This window comes from Cyprinodon tularosa, unplaced genomic scaffold (assembly GCF_016077235.1).
Source record: "Cyprinodon tularosa strain WSP-4 unplaced genomic scaffold, ASM1607723v1 ctg349, whole genome shotgun sequence".
Classification (NCBI taxonomy): Eukaryota; Metazoa; Chordata; class Actinopteri; order Cyprinodontiformes; family Cyprinodontidae; genus Cyprinodon; species Cyprinodon tularosa.
The window spans coordinates 965,876-989,813 of NW_024039062.1; the positions used below are offsets into that span (position 1 = coordinate 965,876).

At 38.1% G+C, this 23,938-nt stretch overlaps 1 protein-coding gene across 1 annotated transcript; it reads left to right on the forward strand.

Moving 5' to 3' along the window:
- Positions 1 to 4,058: 4,058 nt before the first annotated feature.
- shc3 (SHC (Src homology 2 domain containing) transforming protein 3) lies at positions 4,059 to 22,644 on the forward strand. The gene is made up of 12 exons (XM_038294976.1): positions 4,059 to 6,444; positions 10,610 to 10,680; positions 12,871 to 12,934; positions 13,705 to 13,824; positions 14,427 to 14,480; positions 14,619 to 14,670; positions 14,755 to 14,884; positions 15,759 to 15,912; positions 16,707 to 16,797; positions 16,898 to 17,089; positions 19,844 to 20,169; positions 20,259 to 22,644. The coding sequence occupies exons 1-12, from the start codon at positions 5,833 to 5,835 to the stop codon at positions 20,385 to 20,387; spliced, it is 1,995 nt and encodes a 664-aa protein (XP_038150904.1). The 5' UTR covers positions 4,059 to 5,832; the 3' UTR covers positions 20,388 to 22,644.
- Positions 22,645 to 23,938: the final 1,294 nt, after the last annotated feature.

Below are 23,938 nucleotides of genomic sequence, written 5' to 3' on the forward strand. Positions count from 1 at the left end.
CTCAATGCAACATACTTGGATCATTGAATGCTTGGAGCTATACAACATCAACAGGACTCTAAGAGCATTCATTGCAAACTAAATGAGGTTGTGGAAAACCACCCTTGAGGCCAATGGCAAGATACTTGCACAAGTCTCCATCAAATGTGGCATATACCAAGGAGATGCACTGTCCCCACTGCTGTTCTCATCAACAAGACTGGCTACGGATATAACTCAGGCATGGGGCCACCATCAGTTACCTCCTCTACATGGACGACAGCAAGCTGTATGCAAAGAATGGGCGAGACATCGACTCTCTGATCCATACCACCCAGATCTGCAGCACAGACATCGGGATGTCATTCGGACTAGAGAAGTATGGTCGGTTGGTAACTAAGAGAGGGAAGGTAGTCCACACAGTGGGGGTCTCACTCCCAGAAGGAACAATAGCAGACATTGAGGACAGCTACAAGTACCTTTGAATCCCACAAGTAAATGGCAACTTCGAAGAGGGAACAAGGAGAGCAGCTATAGCCAAATACCTCCAACGAGTAAGGCAGGTCCTAAGAAGCCAGCCCAATGGCAATCACAATTCCAGAGCAATACATAGCTGCGCTCTACCAGTAATCAGATACCCTGCAGAAATAATTAGCTGGCAAAAGTATGCGATACCATGCACGGAGGGTTCCACCCCAATTCCAACACCTTGAGACTATACACTAGCCGTAAGGAAGGAGGCCGAGGATTGTGAGAGCCGCTATCTAGGATGAAACATCCAATGTGGATAACTAAATTAAGGATAAGGCTCCAACAGATGATGTGCTCAGTGAATGTCTCAGACAATGGGGAACAGAAGATGAGGTGCCAGAGACTCCATCATGGGAGGATAAGCCACTACATGGGATGTACAACCAAAACATAATCAAAGAGGCAGATATTAGCAAATCCTACCAATGCCTAGACAAAGCCAGAAAGAAGGACACCACAGAGGCATTCATCATGGCTGCACAGGAGCAGGCCCTTGGCACCAGAACAATAGAGGCCCCAATCTACCACGTCAGACAAGACCCCAGGTGCAGACTGTGCAAAGAGGCCCCTGATACCATCCAGCACATAACTGCATGATATAAGATGCTGGCAGGGAAAGCTTACATGGAGCGCCATAACCAAGTGGCTGGAATAGTATACAGGAACATCTGTGCAGAGTATGGGCTGGAAACCCCAAGGTCAAAGTGGGAAACACCTCCAAGGACGGTAAAGAATGACTAAGCCAAGATCTTGGGGGACTTCAAGATACAGAAGGACAATGGTAATGGCAAATCAACCGGACATTGGGGTGGTGAACAAAAAGCAGAAGAAAGCCATTGTGGTTGACATAGTAATACCAGGTGACTGCAACATCAGGAAAAAGAACAATAAATACTACAGAAATACCAGGGGCTCAGAAAAGAGCTGAAGAAAACCTGGAATGTCGAGGCATCACTGGTGCCTGTGGTCATTGGGGCACTGTAACTGATCTGCTGTAACCAATCTTCAAGTTTGGGCAGTGACCCCCAAACTTGAAGAGTGGTTATAGCAGATCCCTGGAAATACATCAGACATCCCAGTCAAGAAGAGTGCAGTTCTAAGAACAGCAAAGACACTACACAGAACCCTCAATCTCCCAGGCCTCAGAGGACCCGAGCTTGGAGGAAAAAAGGGGGAAGACCACCCGCAATGGGTGAGGAAGAGTTTTGGATTCAGTCCTAGAAACACCCTTTTGTATCCTACGTCCAGTACAGACCTGCTGCTGCTTCTTTCATCCGCTCCGCCGCTCACTTCGGCTGCACTCTCCTCTGATCCATCTCCAACAAGTAGCCTCCGGACCTTAGCCTCGGCCTGCCGTCATTTCTCTTTGCTCTGTCTCCCTAGTGGGCTCCTTCGATGTAACCCTGTCCTCCTCATGGTAAGCTACAGCAACTCTTCCCTGCCTTCGGACCTCTCTCTGCCTAGTGGACTGATCTACTATTCTGATTCCATCCTCTATGGCTAGCCTCTAGTTAGTAAGGGCCAAATATAGCTTCTTCCAGCCTCTTCTTTCAGCTCTTTCAGAGCTAGCAAAAGCAAGAAGAGTTGCGGTGCCTCTTTAGCCACAGAGTGTGGCATAGCTGGCCACCTTGTTGCGCTCATGCGGTTTCTCAGTCGCTGTTCTCACAGTGATTCCCTTCTGCTCCTGCCTTAGCTCAGGTGCGCTGTCTCACCTTACCTCATTTGTCCAGTTGATCTGTTCCGTTGGCACTCTGACCAAAACAAACATGGGCCGAGGACAGGAGAAAGATGCAAGGTCACTCAGAAAAACCAAAAAGCTACAAACAGGGATTCAAACTGGTCGTGATAGATTATTTTGTAAACAGTATTTGATTATTCTGTGCAGGATTATATATAGGCCTATAACTTGCCGCAGTCCAATTTGAGCGTAATGGCAATTTCTATATTCACTAGTTTGTCAGCTCTGCCCTGCCGTAGCACAAAAGATGTATGTACAGTAATTAGAAATAGCAGTTTCAAAGGCAAGGCAAACATCAAGATTGAGACTTTCAGTTCATAGGTGATAACATAGTCTGTCAACATACATATATATTATGTATACCATGTCAGTAAATCACTGTAATTATTACACACAGTAGCTTTAATGAAATTATATATTATATATATATATATATATATATATATATATATATATATATATATATATATACATATATATATATATATATATATATATATATAGCTGTCTCGTCACAGTCATCATAATCTAATGGAGAACGCCTCTATTTAATGAAAAAGCATTACTGAACAATTTTGGGAAATAAACTGATCTCCCCCTGATTGCAATAAACGAGCGTCACCTTTCTCTCGTTCCCTGAACTGCGGAACAGCTTCGTAGCATGTTTAATATCCCCAAAGAGAGGTAGGAAAGGGGTTTATTTCCAGAAATGGCATTTGATTTACTAGGAACCACATTAAGCACAGCCAGTGATATAAAACTAGTTACTTAACACCAGAGTTGCCTTCCATGCTGGTCGTAACTTTAGCTTCTGTCCGGAAGCATCAAAAACACAACATTCGTTAAAATGTATGCCGGGTTGTGTGCGCAGGTGTTTCTGCATGTTGGATGTATTTCCTCCTGTGGATGTAATTACCTCTTTGCAATGATTGCAAAGCGCCTTGTTGCCATCTTTCTCTTCTCTAAAATAAAGCCAAACCTTTGTTCGCTTTACCGGATGGGATACGATTTTTTTGTTTTGCTTTTCTCGACTCATGCTGCCAAGCGCTAGGTTCTGGTGCTGCCTGGAACCGTTAAGAGAATCGTTAAGCGAGCTGCCAAACGGCGCCATGGAATTTGTACACAACCTCTTTTTGATTCGAATCCCGATATTCAAATATATATATATATATATATATATAAATATATATATATATATAACATTTGAAAACGAAATCGCAGCATTTGAAATGTTTATTTGGGCTGAATTGTTTTCCATTTCTCCAAGGGACATTTTTGCTTACCAAAAAAACAATCATTAAAGTTGCTAAGACAATGTTCCATTAATTTATTATTGAATACCAATGTATAACAAGGACAAGTAAGCGAGGTATAATTTTTACATGATAGATTCACCGTATTTAAAATACATTTTTGGCCTAAATTGCAGTGACCCCTCTAACATATAAACAATAAATTGGTCAATAAATGTTTAGTTGGTAACTGTTGAAATTAACACGAAGAAAAAAAGGTGATAATGATGCCAGTCCAACACATGGGGGTGGCAGTGTTTCTTTTATCTTATATTGTGCACACTTTTCTTTTGCTTTTTTTCTATTAACACAACACTGAGAAATAAAGCTTTAGAAACACTTTAGACCCATTAATATTTGGATTATTTGTAAGAGGCTGTTAAGAAGAAATAATCCACAAATGGCTGTTTGGAATGGTTTCTTCCACTATTCTGCAAGCCTCCCCTGAATGAGTCATCCAGCTGGCTCCTTATTGGATAAGACCATGCCATCCCAAGGGATTGCCTTGCAGAGGCAGAGAGGCCTTGCTTCCATTCACAGAAACACAGGCATGCCTGCCCGCTATTTCATTCACATAAAAGACAAAATATCGCATGGGCTTTTTTTAGCCCTTGGTTTTTTTTTTCCTTTCCTCTGTTTCCTCTTTGTGTGATTTACGAGGACCTCCCTATCATCTCTGCTCTTATGTTTGCCTTTGTTTCCAAGGAGAAAAGGCAGACGTGCTCTTTTTTTCTTCTCTCTTTCCAGGCAAGAGAGATATTGGGAAGGACTGCAGTGCGAAATCTGCAGTACATTGAGAGCGAAAGCTGGTTATGAATGAGTGCCAGTATTTCAGCTTTGGTAGATACTCCTGAGGACATTAAACACAGATGCATGCTTTCTACTGACTGGGGAAGAGAATGATGCTGCGCTGCTGGTCTTAAGGGCATTCTTGGACTTTTTGTTTTATCATTTTGGTGTGTTCGCCTGAGGAAAAATGTCTCTCTGTTTTATTGTTTTTGTTTGTTTGTTTATTGCAATTGTTTGATTCAGTCAGAACTGGTTGCTTGGCAGAGTCTTTCTCTGCTGTTTTGAAGTCAAACTGATTTTTTGTAAGTCTTTTTTTTCTGAAAATTTGTGCCACTTTCAAGTTGAAAGAATTCTTATTTTTTTATTTTGTTCATTTGGAATTTTTTTCATCTTCTGAGCTAAGTATCAGTATGTTAGAGACAGTAAATACAATGCTGGCAGATATTTGTGCTTAGGGTTTACTGCTGTTATAGAATAACATGGGTGATATATTATGATATTTTTCCAGTCAAGCCAACCTTTTACTGCATTTTATCTTTTCCATTACTTATTTTTTTAAAGTGCTTTTAAAGCTCTCATTACTTCGCTTATATTTGTGATTGCTTTTCTTTGTAATGTCTGTCCATAATTTTTTTTCTTTAATTGCACATTTCCTCCTGTTTAACAGCTGATTGAATTCATTTCTTTTTTTCATAATTTTTGCTTTAATCGTACCTCCCCCACCCATTTCCAATTTGCAGTCCTCTGAGAGGCAAATAAGTAGGAAGGAGTTACAGAGAATAAACATGAATCGAGGGAATTTAAAAACTGATTGGTTCTAGTGTGCTGTTAGTGGGAGTTTATTCCTCTCCCTCCAACAGGAAGTGATTTGCAGTGTTCAGCAAGCCTTTTGTTGAGAAGGTTTTCTCAGATCAGTGAGTCATGCTTCAGCTCTGAGCCGGCAGGCAGGCAGCAGCCAGCAAAGAGTATTTGCTTTTTCCTTGCAGTGTCCGTGATCATCAGCAGCATACATCTCTTTTCTGTTCCTTTAGTTCTGAGATTTGTTTCTTTTTTTGCGACGGAAGCAGCTTTAAGAAGAAAAAGCAGCAGCATCACAGCTGGAAAAGCTGCAGCTCAAATCTGACAGGGTTTTTTTTTTGTTTTTTTTTACCCTTGACTTTTTGTGCTATAGTGTTGTCTTTCTACAGCTTGTGGTCTCTAGCCGATTGGATTCCTGTTCTGGATTTTATTGAGAAACGATTGGACTTTGGCAAAGGCATCAGCTGCACCAGCTCTACACACTGAACGGCCACTGTAACCTCAACAGAGAGAGAGGAAAAAATACAGTCAGGTGGCCTGACATTGCAGAGAGGCGTTTGCTGCTTGTGTTGCTGCTGCTATGTTACAGGAGAGAGTGATCAACACGGTTCAGCCACGTCTGCCTGCACACTTGTGAAGGAGTCGGGCTGTGTGGGATTTGGTTGGTTGGTGGAGAGAAGAGGAGCGAGCTAGAGAGAGAAGGGTATGCTTCACCGTACCAAGTACAACCGCTTCAGGAATGAGTCAGTAACATCCGTCGATGAGCTTCTCCACGGCCTGTCCATGAACCCCAAGGTCTCGGCCCCCTCCCAGTCTGCAGCCGAGACATCTTACACACCCCCTACTGAGGTTCAGCCCTCCTCCACTGCTGCTGCTCCTTCTAGCACCACACCCAGCCACGGCTCAGAGCACCTGGAGGATGGAGGCACCACCCTTTGCACCATCATCAACAAGGTCTCCAGTCTGAAATTCAGCAATTCTGGCAGCCTGCTCGGGATTAAGGGTCTTCCCTCGGCTGTCAAGGACCTGGCTGTGTCCAAGCTGCAGGGGGGTGGGGGTGCGAGCTCCAGCCCCAGCAGCGTGGCAGCAGCAACAGCCATCTCTGGTGTGGGAGGGTCTCAGTGCAGCTCCCATTCGACCCCCTGCACTCAGCCGGAGACAGCTGTCAGCATGAGCAAGAAGAGCAGACTGGATGATTTACAACCTAGAGATGATTGTAATCCAGGTGGGGGTGTTGGACTGGTAAGCAAGCCCTCCAGAGGATGGCTGCACTCAAATGAGAAGATATCTGGCCCAGGAGTCACATATGTTGTGAAGGTTGGTAGGCTTTCCCTTCTATTCTCTCTCCTTTTTCTCACTGAGAAGAGATTAGCTACCTCTGATGGGGATTAAAGAGTGAGAAAGCAGTTGTGCAACATGCCCTTGACAGGGTTTGTGTTCGCTGGCTACAGCTGAAGGTTGACAGCCAGAAAACAGACATTGAATAATTCAGGAAATGCAGAAGGTCAACAACAGTGGTGGAAAAATAGAGGCAAAGCCTATAATGGTAACATAAAAGCAAGGGTTACAGCTGCCTCTAAATTCATTGGTTTATTTAGTATTCTTCCATCTGATCTATGTGAAGCTAAAGCGTTATGCTTTTGTAACCATGGTGATGTGTTATTTCTGTACATCCTGCACCTCTCTGAGCTACACGGCTGTGTTAGCTCCCTGAAAACGGCTAAGACCCGCATCGAGGGTTCGTCTCATTGCAGCTGTTATCTCTCCCTAATGTTCTTCAGCCATCATACATCATTTAAGTTGTTGCACAAGTAGAAGAGTTGCGAATGTCATCATGCCAGCAATGAGTCACTAGCACACAGTGATGATGCCTAGACCCAGCTCTTGAAGGGGAGAGAGAAATAAGGGGTGAGAGAGAAACCATTTTCACTAAAACCATTAGGTCTTCATCGTTTTATAGTTTGATCGAATAAAATGATTTTCTGATTCATGCAGCACATTTAACAAAGGACTTATTTATCTTTTAGGAAGGGATGAACCCACCTGCTGAAACGTGTTATGTACCAAATCAAGTTACTCAAGATTACTGCCATCATATGACACCTACTACAACTTTTGTGAATAAAGCCTACAGTCTGTGACCAGCATGGCTTTCCATTAACTGCATCAAAGCGGACAGCACTTATTTTTGTCCAATTGATGTTGGTGTGACGGGGATCGGAGTGGGGGGGTGGGGGGGTGGGGGGTGACTCCCCCACCCCCAGCTCTTCCTGTCAGCTTGTGTCCTGCAGGGATTGAGTTAAGCGTGGTGTTTCTGCTCACAGCACTTTTAATTAGCGTCATGTGGTCAGTCCTCGTCCATCATGCACCATTACACTAGAGAGGACATCGACTCAATGTGACATTGTTTACACTCACATCTGTACTCTTCCTTTGTAGCTATTCAGTAAAAACAACAACAACAAAAAAACTTCAAGTTCAATCCAAATTATTAGTCAGTATATTTCTAAGGATAAGGCAAGGCAAATGTATTTGTATAGCACAATTCAGTACAAAGACAATGCAAAGTGCTTTACATGATTAAAATATAGGAAAATAAAACAGAATCAAAGCAAGTAGAAAAAAAAAATAATAAAAAAATGCAGAAACAAGAAAGAACGATAAAATTATAAGTCTGCATTTCTAAGGATAAGGCTAGGCAAGGCAACTTTATTTGTATAGCACAATTCAGTACAAAGACAATACAAAATGCTTTACATGATTAAAATATAGGAAAATAAAACAGAATCAAAGCAGGTAGAAAAAAATTATAATTAAAAAAATGCAGAAACAAGAAAGAACGTTAAAAGCAGTTGGACTAAAGAAAATAAAAAAGTTGAACTATATATGAAAATGTTTCAGATAAGATGGCAGTTAATTTTACCTCTTGGAATCGCTTTTGAAAAACCTGTTGAGGAATTTATGTAGCCTGTAGTAAGACTCCATACAGACAGAAAGTACTAGATCTATTTATAATGTCTGTAACCACCCAACCTTTCAGGGTCATGGTAGTTGAACAAGAGGCGGGGTGCACTCTTGACGGCTGCAAAGTACCTTATGTGTAATTTTGGTGATGGATGGATTGATTCATGTGAGTAACGTCACCATTGCCACTAATATTAGCATCCTTGCTGAGCTACATCCACCCTTTGTCATTAGGAGAGCAGTGAGCCTCCTCTTAAAATGTTGGTCCAGACAGAGAGAAGAGACTTTGATCATGCTTTAGTTTGCAATCATAGATCATCCAGAATTATTGCTTCTTCATGAGACATTCCTCTCTTTAGGTTGGCCGACTAGATTTGTTTCGGGTTTTTGAATTGGAGAGAGAGATAACCCCTTTAGAAGGTCTGTTATTGTCTATCCTGTAGATCTGCCATATGTTTTCCACTATTTTTACAATAAATACAGAAAATCCAGACTGGAAGTTGGTTAATTTGACCAATGTTTGATCTTTTAGGTTGAACTTATTTATTTAAAACCTTAAGGCAGACTAATTCTAAGTCTTTTTAGATCAGCCTAATTCATTACCTTTCGTTTACCCTATCCCTAACAACTAACAAGAACTTTGGTGGATGAGAAACCTAAACTAGTGTTAAATATATTTAACCCATACCCATTTTGATTTCGACTTCTAGGTTGGAATTTCTGGTATTTAAGCTAAAAATGGCATCCACGGCAGTTCTTGTAAGTTTTGTATGATTACCCATTGGAAAGAACCGAAGATGGGTTGTTTTTCTGGAGAGTCTATCAAATGATTATTTAAAATGTTCTGCTGGAGAGCCCACTAGGAATCTTTCTCAAAAGTGTCATCGCAGATCATCCACCCTACTTAATATTGCGATTTGTTTCAGTTGATCCATTCTGACTTTTATGCAAACCTGTTAGTGGAAAACTTTAACCTTTTATTCAATCAAATGAAATGGTTTAAGTTTACAGTAAGTACCATAAAGAAACTTTATGTTTCTGATGGCAGGATTGGAAATGCTGTCATTTGGCTTTGTTTAAGCGAGACTTGGAGACCAGAAGTCCTTGTCCAATCCTGTTCGATTTTTCTAAACTTTTTATTATTGCTTTGTAGCTATGGGAAACATTTACCTCACTTGAAAAACATGTTCATTGGCCTTTCCCCATTTTGTGGTGGAGGGAAATGCTCAGTTATGAAACATTTACCAACCCAGGGCAGACCGCAGAGAAGAAACGACTCAATGCTACGCTCAGAATAAGTCTTTACATCCAAATTTAGAGTGGTTTGATATATTTTTGGCTTTGCTGTATTGAGCTCTTCATATTCATTTTTCTGAAAATAGATAACGCTGTCAGCCTGCAAATATCGTGTGATGATAAAAGAATTTGCCAAAAGTTGCTAAATGCATCTATGAGAAAGGAGAAGTCATTTGAAATGTATGATTTTAATATTTTAGAGTCATGGAAAGGTAGAGGTGCTTGGATGCCAAATAAAGAGATGCTACGGCTAAATCACAGGAAGCTGTGAGCACCAAACGTTCCTGCAGTATTAATCAAGCTGGTGACGTTTATAATGGGAGTAGCTCCCTTTTACTGTGAATGAATTTATGCCAAAACCACCTAATGATATTTATGAAGAAATGAAACATGATTGTTAAATTAGTTATCTTTAGATTTCGATCACTTGTTTGTCAGCTAATTTGTTACTTGTGAACTTTTTCTATTTTTCAGGTTAGAGTCTGGAAACTTTTGGAATATATTTCATAGTATTATCTAGCTGTGAAATGTTGTGAAAAAAATAAAGCATGTTTCCAGGTTTTGTTGCTTTTCGATGATCAGAATAATTGTCCTTTCTTCTTCCTGTCCCTTACCTTATATTTTTTCTTCTTTTTTTGCTCATGTTCTCCTTTCCTTTCCACCTTACTGTCCTCCCTTTCCTTCCTATTTGTCCTTCCTACCATATGTCCTCCCTGTCCTCTTTCTCTCTTTTTCTTATTTAAAGCTTTCCAACTGTGAAATCTGTCATAAACTGATCCTAAACTTTCGTATTTTAGTATTAAAATGAAAGTGAAGCAGCCAGAATGCTGGAAAAATTTGCTCTATAAAAGTTGGGAATTTTAAATACATGTGTAGGAGCCCTTTAAGAGCTGAAAAATATGGTTTTAACTAGTTTATGAAAATGCAGCTCAACCTACTGGGACGTCAGGAAGGAAAACAACCATTATTAACATTATAATCAACATTATAATCTGAACTTCCTCCATACAGGTGTATAATACTGATAAATCCAATAATATGCCACATGTCAAATACAATAATTAACTCGCATCAATTAGGAATCTACAACAGACTGCGGTTACTTAAATCTTGTTGGCTTGGCTTTAGAGTACTAAAAATGTAAATGTATTTTTTTCAACAAAGTAGATGGTACTTTTGTTTGTCACACAATTCTCTCTCTTTTTTTCTTTTTTTTTTGCAGTATCTGGGCTGCATAGAAGTCCTGCGGTCGATGAGATCCCTGGATTTCACTACAAGGTCACAAATAACAAGGTATTTTCAAATATGATGTGGCTTTCTTGCTTCAAAGTATTCGATTTTTTGATTTGTCTTTGTTTTATTATTGCATGTTTTTGTTTAAACAACAAAGGTTTCTATAAGGATGAGGACTGAAATAAGAAATACGATACAAGAATGTAAAATGAACAAAAATCAGTAGAGTCTATATTGATGCTAAACACACATAGTCGTTTCATCTAACCTTTCCTGTCGAAGATACAATAAATGTGAGCGTATTTGTGGTTTCTAGTAATAGGAATATGGCTCTCTGTCCAAGGTGCAAAGAGCATTTAACAGTTTAAAGAAATAAAAAGAAAAGAAACCCCCCCTTTCCCCCCCCCTAAATACTGTATGCTTTTATTTTTTTCTTATTTGTATGTTGAGTTGATTAGGGCTATTCAAAAACACACAAAAGGGAAGAAAAGAAAGTTTTTGTTAAAATCTAATCTTATCATCTATCTATCTATCTATCATCTATCTATCTATCTATCTATCTATCTATCTATCTATCTATCTATCTATCTATCTATCTATCTATCTATCTATCTATCTATCTATCTATCTATCTATCTATCTATCTATCTATCTATCTATCATCTATCTATCTATCTATCTATCTATCTATCTATCTATCTATCTATCTATCTATCTATCTATCTATCTATCTATAAATGAAAGCAATACTATAATAGCATTATATTTATTAATGTTATAACTAGTTAATGTTAAAATGCAATCATCCCCCAGGATCTGCAGTTTTATAAGATTTAAGACTATTTCCATCACAAACATTCAAATCAAATAATAGTTTTAAAATGTACCAATGTAATTAAATATTTACCTATGTTTTTATTTTATTTTACTTTATGAGACCCAATAAATTAAAGTGAATAATGTGGAAAAGACAATCCTGGTTAGCAATTGATTCTGCAGTAAGTGAGCTAATGATTAGCATGAAGTTAGATTTTAAAACACTTGTATACAAAAGATAGTCTCATGAAATCATTCAGTTTTGCATCTTAAAAAAGAACAATTACTTGTTTGGTTAATTACCAAATGACTGAAGCTGCTGTTCTTCTGTTTTTCTGTCCGTGTGCGTATATTGCAGCAATGACACACAGCGATTAAAGTGACTCAGACCCTGACAATGACTCAGTGGCTCTATTGTGTCAGTCCAAATGAGCCCCCACCCCAACTGAAAAACCAACTAGCGAAATTCACTGACAAAGAAAATTAAACCCCTTTTTAATAAGATTTACCTGAGCTCCTAGAATATAATTATGTGTTGGATTAATTACATTTTTGTAAAAATATTTTTCTATAAAGAGAACCTTTTGATCCCATGTCTGCTTTGCATAAACAATGTGGTCATTTAACCAACAGCTGAAGCAGTGATGCTTAAGGATGTAAACACTTTTATGAACTTATTCACTTGGAAGTTCCCAGTGACTCCACTATGTTTCAGGTTAGTAATTGACGGGCAGTGAAACAAAGCCTGAAGTGAATCAGTTTGTGTCATGTTCACTTTTCTGCATGACTTCCTGAGCTTGGCATCATTAGTTAGAAATGCTACCCAGCAGTAGGCCTGCTGCCCATCGCAATGGATTTTCTTTTGTTCACAGTTTTGGGTAAAGAAAACCATCAGAATGAAATTTGTTTTTGTGTCTTAAACCAGTCCTATGTTTACAAGTTTTTTACCAGTCATTGAAAATCAGTCACTTTAAGAAAAGGTATGTTAGTGAATTATTTTTGATATAATTTTTTATATTACTGGTGATTGTTGGTTTTGCCTTTCCACCCACATTGAGCATATTAATAATGACCTTTGTTGAATTTTAGGGTGGAGACTTGGTATATTTCCATTGCATTTTGTGAATTTGTTCAAATGTTTTTTGATTACGTTGTCATGTGCTGCAACAACTTTGCATTATTACGCACAATCTTACCCAAATAATTGAAATGAAAATAACTAAGCATTTTAATAATTAAGGATTTATTTATTGATTACAAGAGCTCTAATATAATATTTAAACACTAAATCTATTCAAAGCATGTATTTAAATTTGTAATAATACCACAAAATAGCAATGATTTTTTTTTTTTTTTATGATTTTCTCTCCATTCCTCTAAAGTATTGTGATGACTATTGCTGTTATCGTTGCTGTCCTGTCATCCTCCCTGTAGGGAAGCCATCAGCCTGGTGTGTGAAGCTGTTCCCGGGACCAAAGGAGCGCTGCGGAAGAGAAAGGTACTCTGACAAACGGAAACAGGCCTGCATCCCAGAGGAATTTATATGAAATGCTCTGTAGGTAGAAGTAGAGGAAAGGGCATAAGATATTCATTTACCCTTCCCTGCTCTATTAATAGCACCCCTGTTGTATGCCCCCCCCCCACCATCTCCCTGTATGTGAAATGAGAGGCAGAGGAGGGAGATGAAGACGAATGGCTCTATGTCTGCGTGGGTGTAGCTTCAGCCCACGATGTATCGCACACTGCACAGTGCTTAGTGACTCATGTAGTTCACAATATCTGCGATCAGGAGGCTGAGCTGTCTGTGTGTGTGTGCCAGTGGACTCTGTTTGCGTGCCTTAATGTGAAGCATTATTCTGCTCTCTAAAGCTTCCTCAAATGTCAGAAAAGAGGATGTAACAAAAACAAAATGAGTAGAAGCTAATTTCTCTGAATGGAGGTTTGATATTAGAAGATGTTCCTTTGGATGTGTGACAAACATGTAAGGGTTACATCAGCTGTGTACAGACAATTTTAAATAACTGGCTTGTTTGATCTGCCTACTCCCCCTTTCATTAATTCATTCCTTGGTTCCAATGGAAACATTTATGTTCCCAAAGCTATATTTGGCACCAGGCCTTTCCTACTGACAAAAGATGTATTTTCTGGTGTTGTTTTGAGGACCTTAAAAAATTGAATAACAGGGTAACACATAAATCTGATAATTAGTTTAATTCTTTTTCATTTGTATAGACCAAATAGGGTTTAACCTTTTTATTCTTCTTCTAGCCACCATCTAAAGCTCTGTCCAACATTTTGGGCAAGAGTAATCTCCAGTTTGCCGGCATGTCCATAAACCTGAATATCTCCACCAGTAGCCTCAACCTGATGACACCCGACTGTAAGCAGGTCAGTCTCCTTTCCTACATAATGCACACCTTTTGGCAGAAGGTTGCAAGCCATTGTTCGGGAGTTGTATTTTAATTAGGTAGAATAGACATATTACAAACAATCTGATTGTTTTTTTTGTTTTGTTTATTTTTGCAAACAAAGATTGGGGGAAAACTTTTAATTTTCTCTGTGGCAGATTAGGGTTTCCAAGTGTTCTTCTCTAAATCTGATGAATAAAATGTAAAATGTGATGTAAAACGTAAACAAAAACAGATTTTCAATTCTTTAAGCTGATTAATCATTACAGACTTTTTATTAGATCGGAATCGAATGTCTTTATACAATTAAATCAAATTTAAACTTAAATTTGTCAGAACGATAAATCATGTGGTGATCAGCTCTGCATGGATATGTCCACTATAGCAGATTAGTGAGTTGTTGGTAACTGCTTGTTTTTAAGAGCCTTGCACCTCCCCCCCAAATTATTGTGAAATTACTACACAGAAGTAATTTTAGTAAACCTTTAACCAGATATGATGATGCCCTAGATTACAAATGTATGTGTTGTATAAATTTTGAATACTAAGTTTCTGAATTTATTTATTTATTTTTTTTGTCAGATCATTGCCAACCATCACATGCAATCTATCTCCTTTGCATCAGGGGGAGACCCTGTAAGTATTTCCAACAAATAGATTGCAGATTACACTCATATATGTTTTAAATGAGAAACCAGCCAATATATTAGCATGCATGTATTTAACTGCATAAACATTGTATTGAATTTAACAAATCACATCTTTTTGTTGTAGGACACAACAGACTATGTTGCCTATGTAGCAAAGGACCCTGTAAATAGAAGAGGTGAGGATGCATGTCTCTGATGTTCACTTAACAAAGGACTATAATGCAGCATGTTCCTAACAGCTGTAATCTAACCCTCCTCAGCATGTCACATGCTGGAGTGCTCTGACGGCCTCGCTCAGGATGTTATCAGCACCATCGGCCAGGCGTTCGACCTACGCTTCCAGCAGTACCTGCAGTGTCCCACAAGCAAGATGTCTTCAATCCATGACAGGTGAGTCTAACATAAAAAAAAACTGTTTCATACAAGGTCGTTAAGGATTGGCAATGTGGCGAATTTAGCAGAAAATCGATGAAGAAAAGGGGATTAGTAATTTAGTTACTTGTTTTTTTTTTATATCCACTAATATTCAATAAGTTCAGTTAGATTTAGACTGAAATACTACCCCACACTGATTTTAACATTGTCCTGTATTTTGGTGTTTTAACCAACTAAATCTGCACATAAAACATTATACTGCTCTCTGGAGGTTTAATGATTATAAATATGGTTTGAACTAGACTTGTGATCCTAAAACAAAGCCAAAAACCTCACTAAAAGTGTTATTTTTGTCATGTAATGTGAGCCTTTAATCCAGAAATGTAATCTGAAAAACTCACATTTGTTGTAGGATTCTATAATCCTTATTCAGCAAATGCAAATATTATTATTATTGAAAATACTTTTTTTTTTTAAGTAAATAAAAAAAAAATGACATGCAGAAACAATTTAGGAAATTCTATGTTTAGGAACCCTGTTTATGAAAAAATTGAGCTGTAAAGAAAGTTTAAACTATTGAAAATGAAGGACTATTTAATACTTAACAAAAAGAATATTTGTAAACATCTATGCTTCGCATAAATTTAATGTCACAGTGTGAATAATCTACTTTTTTAATTATTGTTACACTTTTTTCATCTGTGCTGTGTAGAAGCTGTACCTTTCAGAAACACTTTTGCTCCTTTTAGACATATAAACAGATAAAAAACGTATTTTTGTTAAATATAAGATGTAGGTTCTCCTTAGGTTTTAATATTATTACATTTTGATTTAGCTTCTCTGTCACCCTAAAATAGTATGGTTAAAATGTGTGTGTTCTTTATTTCAGGCTCTTAAACATGGAGGAGTTGGCATGGACAGAAGAAGAAGAGGAGTCGTCAGAACATCCATATTATAACAACATCCCGGGCAAAATGCCCCCACCTGGAGGCTTTATTGACACCCGATTAACAAATCAAAATGCAGCTACAGAGGGAGGCCAGGTAGAGCGTCCATTATCGTCTTTCTAAAACACACAGAAAAAGCAATAACAATGCAACATATTTTGCCTCTAAAAAAAGAACAGCTGACTTTTAGGGAAAAGAAACCAGCAAAAAATATGCCATATGTTTGGAGAGTGGAATAAACTACAGTTCTGTTTAAAGTATTTCTTGTTGTTCTTTTTTCTATCAGACTTTAATGTTTCAGATAATAAAAGTCATACCAGACTAATATAAACATAGTAAAAACGGAACAAATTTTTCTAATTTGCAATCATCGGAGCAAAAAGTTTCTAAACCAAACCTTTGTTAACACCAGCTTCTTTTACTGTTACATTGCATCACAGTGGTGTAAGGAAGGGCTTTGACTAGGCCAGATTAGTCAAAGGTAGACCTGCTGATGTTCTGCAGGTCATTCGACTGCTAAATAACCCTAATGTGCTTGAGCTTACAGTAACAAACTGATGGTAGGATGATCTCTTTCAGGATTTTGTGGTACAGAGAAGAAATAACAGTTCTATAAAAACACTATCTATAAATACACACTATCTATAAATACACACCTGCCAGTGCTCAGTCTTGGAATTTCAATTTGAATTTGATATGAAAATGTATTCGATGGTCTGAAACATTTAAAGTTTACTTTAAAAAAGTTAATCATTCAGGGAATTTGCTGCTTTTATTTGTGATAAATTTATTTTTAATATTATATTGATATTGAGAGCTTTGAAATCCATTTAATTCCACTATAAGTGTTATTTTTTTATTGATAAACATCTGTTTCTGCATTTCATCAGACGGGTCCAGGCTCTGTGGATCAGACATACTACCAGGGACGGCATTGTGAGAACTGGGCTGATGAAAGGAAGGGCATCTTCCTGCAGCAGGGTAGGAACCACCAGACAGTCCATGTTTAACCACATATATTTAAACATGCACCGTGGTGTTGCTTCAGTTTGACTTTCACTTTATTTCTCTAAATGCCCAGGATCTATTGATATCAGCAGTCTACCAGAGAATAAAGGTCAAGCCCCAAAAGCAACAGAGATGCCCATGTATGTGAATACCCAGCAGATTGATGCCCAGGTGCTTGCTGCTCTCCAGGCAGAAGCTGAAAATGCTGCAAAGGGCATGGTAGATGCAGGACTAGAGAGCCCCCAGAAGGACCTGTTTGACATGAGTAAGATTTGATTAGCTTTATAATTATCTTTTTTTATTAATATTTTTATAGTAGAAAGTGAAGAATTTGATTTAGACTAGTGATGACACAATTTGATTTAGTTCTACTTTTAAGGAATGATTGATTACATTTTATTAATATTTTATTTTTTTAGCTGATATGTGTAGATTTTAAATGGTAAAACCTTTCCAATATATTTTGTAGTTTGACCTGTTGACTTCCTATTGTCAAGAAACGGGGCAGATGGACCCTGTATTCAGTTGAGACAGACGGTGGGAAGTTTCAAAACGTTTAATGACAGAAATAACAGAACAGAATGTGCACTGCTGTGGATCTGCAGACAGGCAGCGGCTGCGGTGGGAGGTGGGGCAACACCCATTACTAGCACCTTCCGGAGTGTAACCGATGCTGTAACCCCAGTGAGCAGGCAGGAGACCGATCCAGGTCAGGGAAATAGTTCAGAACAAGGACGGTTCTGAGATCCAGGAAGCCATAGCCCAACCAGGGTTTCCGATTCGAACAGGAACTGACAGATCCAGGTTTCCAGGAATCCACCGAGCGCCCAGGCAGGTTCAGAGTTCCATGAACCCAACAACAAGCTCAGACAGACATGCTCAGATGGAAACAGGTGGGCCCAAAGGTTGAGAGGAACAGAGACAAGACATGGTACCAGGGTACCAGGAGAACTGCAGAACTTTAAACTGGCTCCATCCAGGAACCAGGATCACGGGACTTAAAAACACCTTCCCCCCCGCATGCTGAGCCGAAGGGGAGCCAAGCATTACCAGAACGGACTCTGCAGAGAAGAGCTGGAAACCGATCAGGAGACAAGAGAAAAACACCAATACCCTCTCTACATACTTGCCCCTGAGAGTGGGGGCATGAACCATGAACATAACTCAAACTGCAACTAATGAACGAAAACTACAACAAACAGAAATAACTGATGATCTGGGCTGAACCATAGATAAAGCATAAGGAGCAGGTGGATAAGATGAATGATAATTAGAGAGCGGACAGGGTACGGCAGGTGAAGGAAGTGAGTAATTAGATCAGCTGCCGAGCTGCAATCATGACAACTATAGCTCAAGATATAGAACTAATACAAAGGCTTTGGTAAGGTTTTACCTTTTAAAACATGCTTTTGTTTCTACATTGGAAAACTGTAAAAATGCTTAATGTTGTTCCAAATTACTGATGGATTTTAAACCTCCGGTTGCTTTGGTTCATTGTGGCTTGTGGTCACTTTTATTCAACAACCTCTCTGGGTCTAACAGCAGCATATTAGTTGGGTTAAGGTCTGAATGTTCACTTCCAGTCCTGCGTGTTTTAGAGCTCTCCCTCGTTCAGGCCCCTGATTTCCATCAATGACTGATTAAGAGATTTTTTTCTGAACTACAGTCATTTGAATTAGGTGTATTAAAGCGCAGAAACGTGTGAAACATGCAGGACTCCGGCAATCTTATCACCATGTTAATCTTTTTTATTCACTGTGTTTGATACCCCCTTTCTATGTTAGGTGTGTAATAAAGTAGTATGAGTTTTCAGAAAACTTTTGAAGATAAATTACTTCCGGATAATTACTGCTTGTCTGAATGCTTCTATATTATTTGAGAGAAAGCAATAGAATAAAATGCCTAAAACATTTCGAACTAAATTAGGCTGGATAAGGAGCGGAGTTTGTTTATCATGCCAATACATACCTGTAGTGAGGAGAATCATAAGAGAGGTAAAAAAAAAAAAAGAATGAACCATAGTGTGTTAGACTGCAACAAAGAGAGCCATTTTTGAGCCATCGATTCTCCAGAACACACTTTGGTTTAGTCTGCAAGGCAGCATATGTTATTGGTTAATGAGAAATAAGACTCACCAATGTAGACATGCCGTGTCTGCTTAATGTCATACGGACTTTGGTTACAACAATTTGATTTTGGTCAAATAAACATTCAGTTTAGAGTAACATGATATGAATATGTGGCAAAGTGAAAAACATGTGCAGTATGAGGTTTGGTCAGGGAGCTATGATGCTGTGGGCCTGTTTGTCTACCAGAGTCTCTGTAAACATCATGGACAGTTTGAAATATCAGGACATTTTGATAAATTGTAATTTGAGTTAACAGGCAATGTTACTGTTATAGATTTATTTTGTAACAAAAAAAAAGCAAACAAAATAAAAATTGCCTATAATTTAGTTTTACTACCTGAACAAATACGCAGAAAAAAACTGGTATCTTAAAAGACAACATGCTGGCTGCTGCATTAAAAGATATATTTATTTTTAGGCTTTTTCAAAGGTGCCATTAAATTCACTGAGTGGTGTAATTAAAATAATTACAGGGCTTCTCAGCTTTACCTACTTTATACATGTCTCATATAATTACATCGTGTCAGCAAAGAGATAAGAAGATGATGGTGTTTAATGTTGGTGTAGCTTTATTCTTTGCCTCTTAACCTCCATTTTGGCTTAGCTTTCGTTCAGGGGTCTGAAACTCCTCCCATTCAGATTCCTTCATGAATCAAATTTTAGTAACAAGCTTGGATAATCTGAGTAAATTATCAAAGAAGTTCAAAACCATACTACTCATTCTCACCATCTTTCGCTTTATGAACCGGGTAAAACCAAACTATTAAAGACAGAGGTTACAAAGCTATTCCTAAGACGTACTTAACATAATCATGCAACCAAATAAATGTTTGCTATCTTTTGCGATATAATCTTGTATACTGACTAATTTATTTTTTCTCATACAACAGAGCCCTTTGAGGAGGCCATTCAGTCCCAATCTCAGCCACTGGCCCAGGTACAGCCCCAAACTCAAGTGTCCAACCTTCAGAAGGCAGCTTCTGTGGACAACTCCAGCCCCCTCCTTGTGCGGTCTTTGGCCTTCCGCGCACAGGAAGAGTTGGAGGGTCAAACATGGTACCACGGCAAAATGAGCCGCCGCGATGCCGAAAAACAGCTTAAGAAAGATGGGGACTTTCTCGTCCGCACAAGCACGACCAACCCAGGGTCCTACGTTCTGACCGGCATGCACAATGGACTTGCCAAACATTTACTGCTTGTGGACCCTGAGGGCACGGTAAGAAAGGAATAAAACATTAGTTTTGAAATAGCCATGCTGTGAAAGCTAATCTGATTTTTTTGTTGTTTAACTTTTCTGTTTAAAAGGTACGGACAAAAGATCATATATTTGACAGCATTAGCCACCTTATTGGCCATCACCGTGACAACAATCTGCCAATCGTCTCAGCTGGGAGTGAACTCTGTCTGCATCAGCCCGTTGACAGGAAATTGTGATGCTTGAAATGCGTGAATGGAAGCGTAGAGCCTTTAAACGCTCTATCATCCTGGAACTGGAAGATGCCTAAAATTGGCTCCATGTGCTCAGAACTGACCTGCTTTACCGGAGTCGCTGGAGTACACAAGATTTGTTAAGGATTAAGGAAAACCATTTATAGAATTGCTCTTATTTTGATGTGATGACTGAAATGCTATATTTTTGAGAAGAAAATTTGGTGCATTTGGACTTAATATCTTGATTTGGTGTTTAAAAAACCAGTAGAATGACAAATTGTTCTTGTAGTATAGATGAAGTGCAAATAAAACCTCAAAGAGGTAAAAAGAATATTTTAAAATACAATTCTAAACTAAGTTTTGTCTGTCAAGCACAACCGTATTTCTACTGCAACTGTTGACTCAGTGGTTGAAAAATCAGAAAGGCTCTTTTGAATTCATTCTTATAGAAAAATAATGCCCTGATACTCACCATTGGTGTGACATCCTAATTTAATAGTGTCCATATGAAGGCTACTTTTGTTAGAGATCAGAGGTGATTGTGCTCTTACAGTTTCGGGAGCACCTTTTCATACTGCTGTCAATGGCTTTAGAGATCAACCTTTTTTATGATATAAAGTATTTCCTTGTGTCACTGCAGCCGCATGACTTCAGATCAACCCTTCTCGTGGCCGTGTTCGTAGACCTCAGTTCCCCCTTTATTTTAAAGGAGGTGCTTGTGTACGCTGAAACTGTAAGAAAATATATATATTTCTGCTTTTTCAATTAATGGTTTTTGTTTCAGATTGGTTTTCTGACTTATTTTAGATGTTTTGTAGGTGATTAGGTTTGGTGCTTGAATCATACAGATTGATATCCTCACATTTTCAATAAGCACGCTGGGTTGTTTTAGTGAACTTTTGAAAGGGTCATTTTGGTTTTCTTTTTGGAATGGTCGCAAATGAGTAGCACAACCAGAGCTCTGTTTCAGTTGGGCTCAGGAGAATGAACAATGTTTCAAGGTTTTTTTAAGTTAATATTGCATTCACATTAAATTAAGTTAGACTATATTAAATCTGACTTTTTTTGGACTAGGCATGGCTGGTTAGACAACTAGCTTAATTAAAAATACCATGGATCTATAGGCTCTACATTAAATCAAAGCCGCTTACTAATATAACTTGTTTCATTTACATTTTTTTTTTTTAAACACACAAAACTTATGGAAGTTGTGCAAAAAAAGTCAAAGCTTAATTTGCTTTAGATTGAATACTTTTCATAATTTGTTTATGCTCAAAAATTACTGTAATATGTCTACAAAGATTGTTTTTTGCAAAAAACTCAGTGGTAAATGGTAAACTATATACATAAAAAGTGGGATTGCTTTCAAGCATTAGCAGGAGAACAACAAAATGTAAGTCAACTAGAAATTATTTTCAGCTTCTTTTTTACTATAAAACAAATGTTAACAAGAAAGGGTTCTAATTTCTAGCTAGAACTACCATATTCTCCTACAAAAGCAGCACTTCTGTTACTCAGCTTTTGAAGAAGACATGATGCTTTTTAGGCAGAATATCAAAGGGCAGGTGATGAGTGCAGTTTTTTGTGAGGATAAAAACATAAATTAACAAAAACAGCTGTAAACATGCAACTTAAACAATATAAATGAAAAAAAGAAAGTGATAGATTCTTTCAAGGCGGATGTCGTGTTAATAATCAATCCCGCCAGATTAATGAAGTGATATTCCACTAGTTCTTTTTTGTGTTTACCTGTTGGTCTCTATCAAATATTAACATATGATGACAAAAACTTTGCTTTTAGACCAAATGCATTTCAATTTTAGCTTGGACGTCAACAAAACATATAATGTATAATCTTGCTAGAAAATTCAGTACTACGTTTGCTGAATTTCTAAATCAAACTTCCGTATTTTCCAGACTATAAAGCGCACCTAAATATAAGCCGCGCCCTGCTGATATCTACAGAACTGACTCCCACCAAACCTGTAGGGAGAGCTCTACATTTAGTGCTAAACCAAAATTAACCGTAAACAGTAAAAAAAAAAAAAAAAAATGTTAAAAAGCAAACCACTGGAGTTTCCTTTCCAAGTCTGAAAATGTTTCGCTTCCCATCCAGAAAGCTTTCTCAATTCAAAATCTCTGGAGTAGCGTTGAGTTATTGGCTTATAGGGTGGCCGAAACAAAAGACTTCTTGTGGCTTAGAAAACGTGCAAAGTGAACTGAAAAAAAAAACAAAAACGGATCCATCACTTAGTAATGGGGAGTCGTTGATGTCCTTGTTGATATGATTTCTATGCGCCTAGGAAACACAATCCATTATTATTTCATTTCCAACTTTGACTTCCCCCTTTGGTGATTAGGCAAAATTAGTAGAAATGCATCTTCGTATAAGCTGCATGGTTCAAAGCGTGGGAAAAAAGTAGCGGCTTATAGTTCGGAAAATACTGTAATTTTTTTTTTATTTCATAATCTTAAGTAGGAGTTATCTAAGTGCTTCTTGCACAGAAGATATTTTTTTTTCATTTTTGGTTTTTCAGAGTTACCTGGCTGGAACAAATATTTATGTTTTTGATATTAATTGGTTACTGAAGTCAAGCTATGTGCTCGGTTATCCATCTTTAAGTTGGATAACACTAAGAGATGAATGGCAAAGCTTTAATTTCAGCACCATGTTTTTTAATTTTCATGGAGTATTTCCATACAGCCAAAACTTGATTCAGTCCTCTACTTACTCCTGTAATGATAACGAGCCATTGCCTAATCATGGATATTATTTAGCAACTAGAAGCACATATTGTTTGAGTATGTAGGTTCTTTTTAGAGTTGATTTTCAATTTGCAGTAAACTGTAAACATTCTCTCTAATTTTTGAGGTCTTACTGAAACCCAAATTTAGAAGGTTCATCGTTTTTTTTCCCTTTATTTTTTTAATGACTTTATCCTTGCTTTTGTTTGGACTCTGATGGAAACCAAATGAATGGGGCATTGTATTTGAAATGCACTCAACCACTTGAGTTGTACCAAAACAAGTAACGTGTTAAATGAGTTTGACAAGACAGATGCAATGTAATATAACGTGCCTGTGTTTTGCTGCAAGAAGGTGTGTACAGTACAATTATTACACAATAACCTGTTTGGCCATTAAGCAGTACATTTGGTATACTGTAAAACACTTTCCCACCTTTTACCTCTGCTATGTTTGTGACTAAATTTTAGCAATCCCGAGGGCTTGCAAGAGGGAATACTGCTACATTTTTCTAAAGCATTCATTTGAGTTTTTAGAATATTTTTAAAAAAGAAAAAAATCCAAGGTTAAATTGAAGAGAAATTAAACAGCTCTATATTTGAATGTAATAAAGTGAACATGATTAGCTTTGCAATGTAAAGAAACTACTGGACTAAACACAATGCGACTCTGATGGCGTCTTTCCAGATTTCTGTTGACTAAAATGTGCCTTTAATTTGTACAAATGGTGTTTTTTTTTCCCTCCCCTTCTCTCTCTTCAATGTGCAATAGCTGATCTTCGATGGGGCATGCCTGTTCACTGGAGGTTG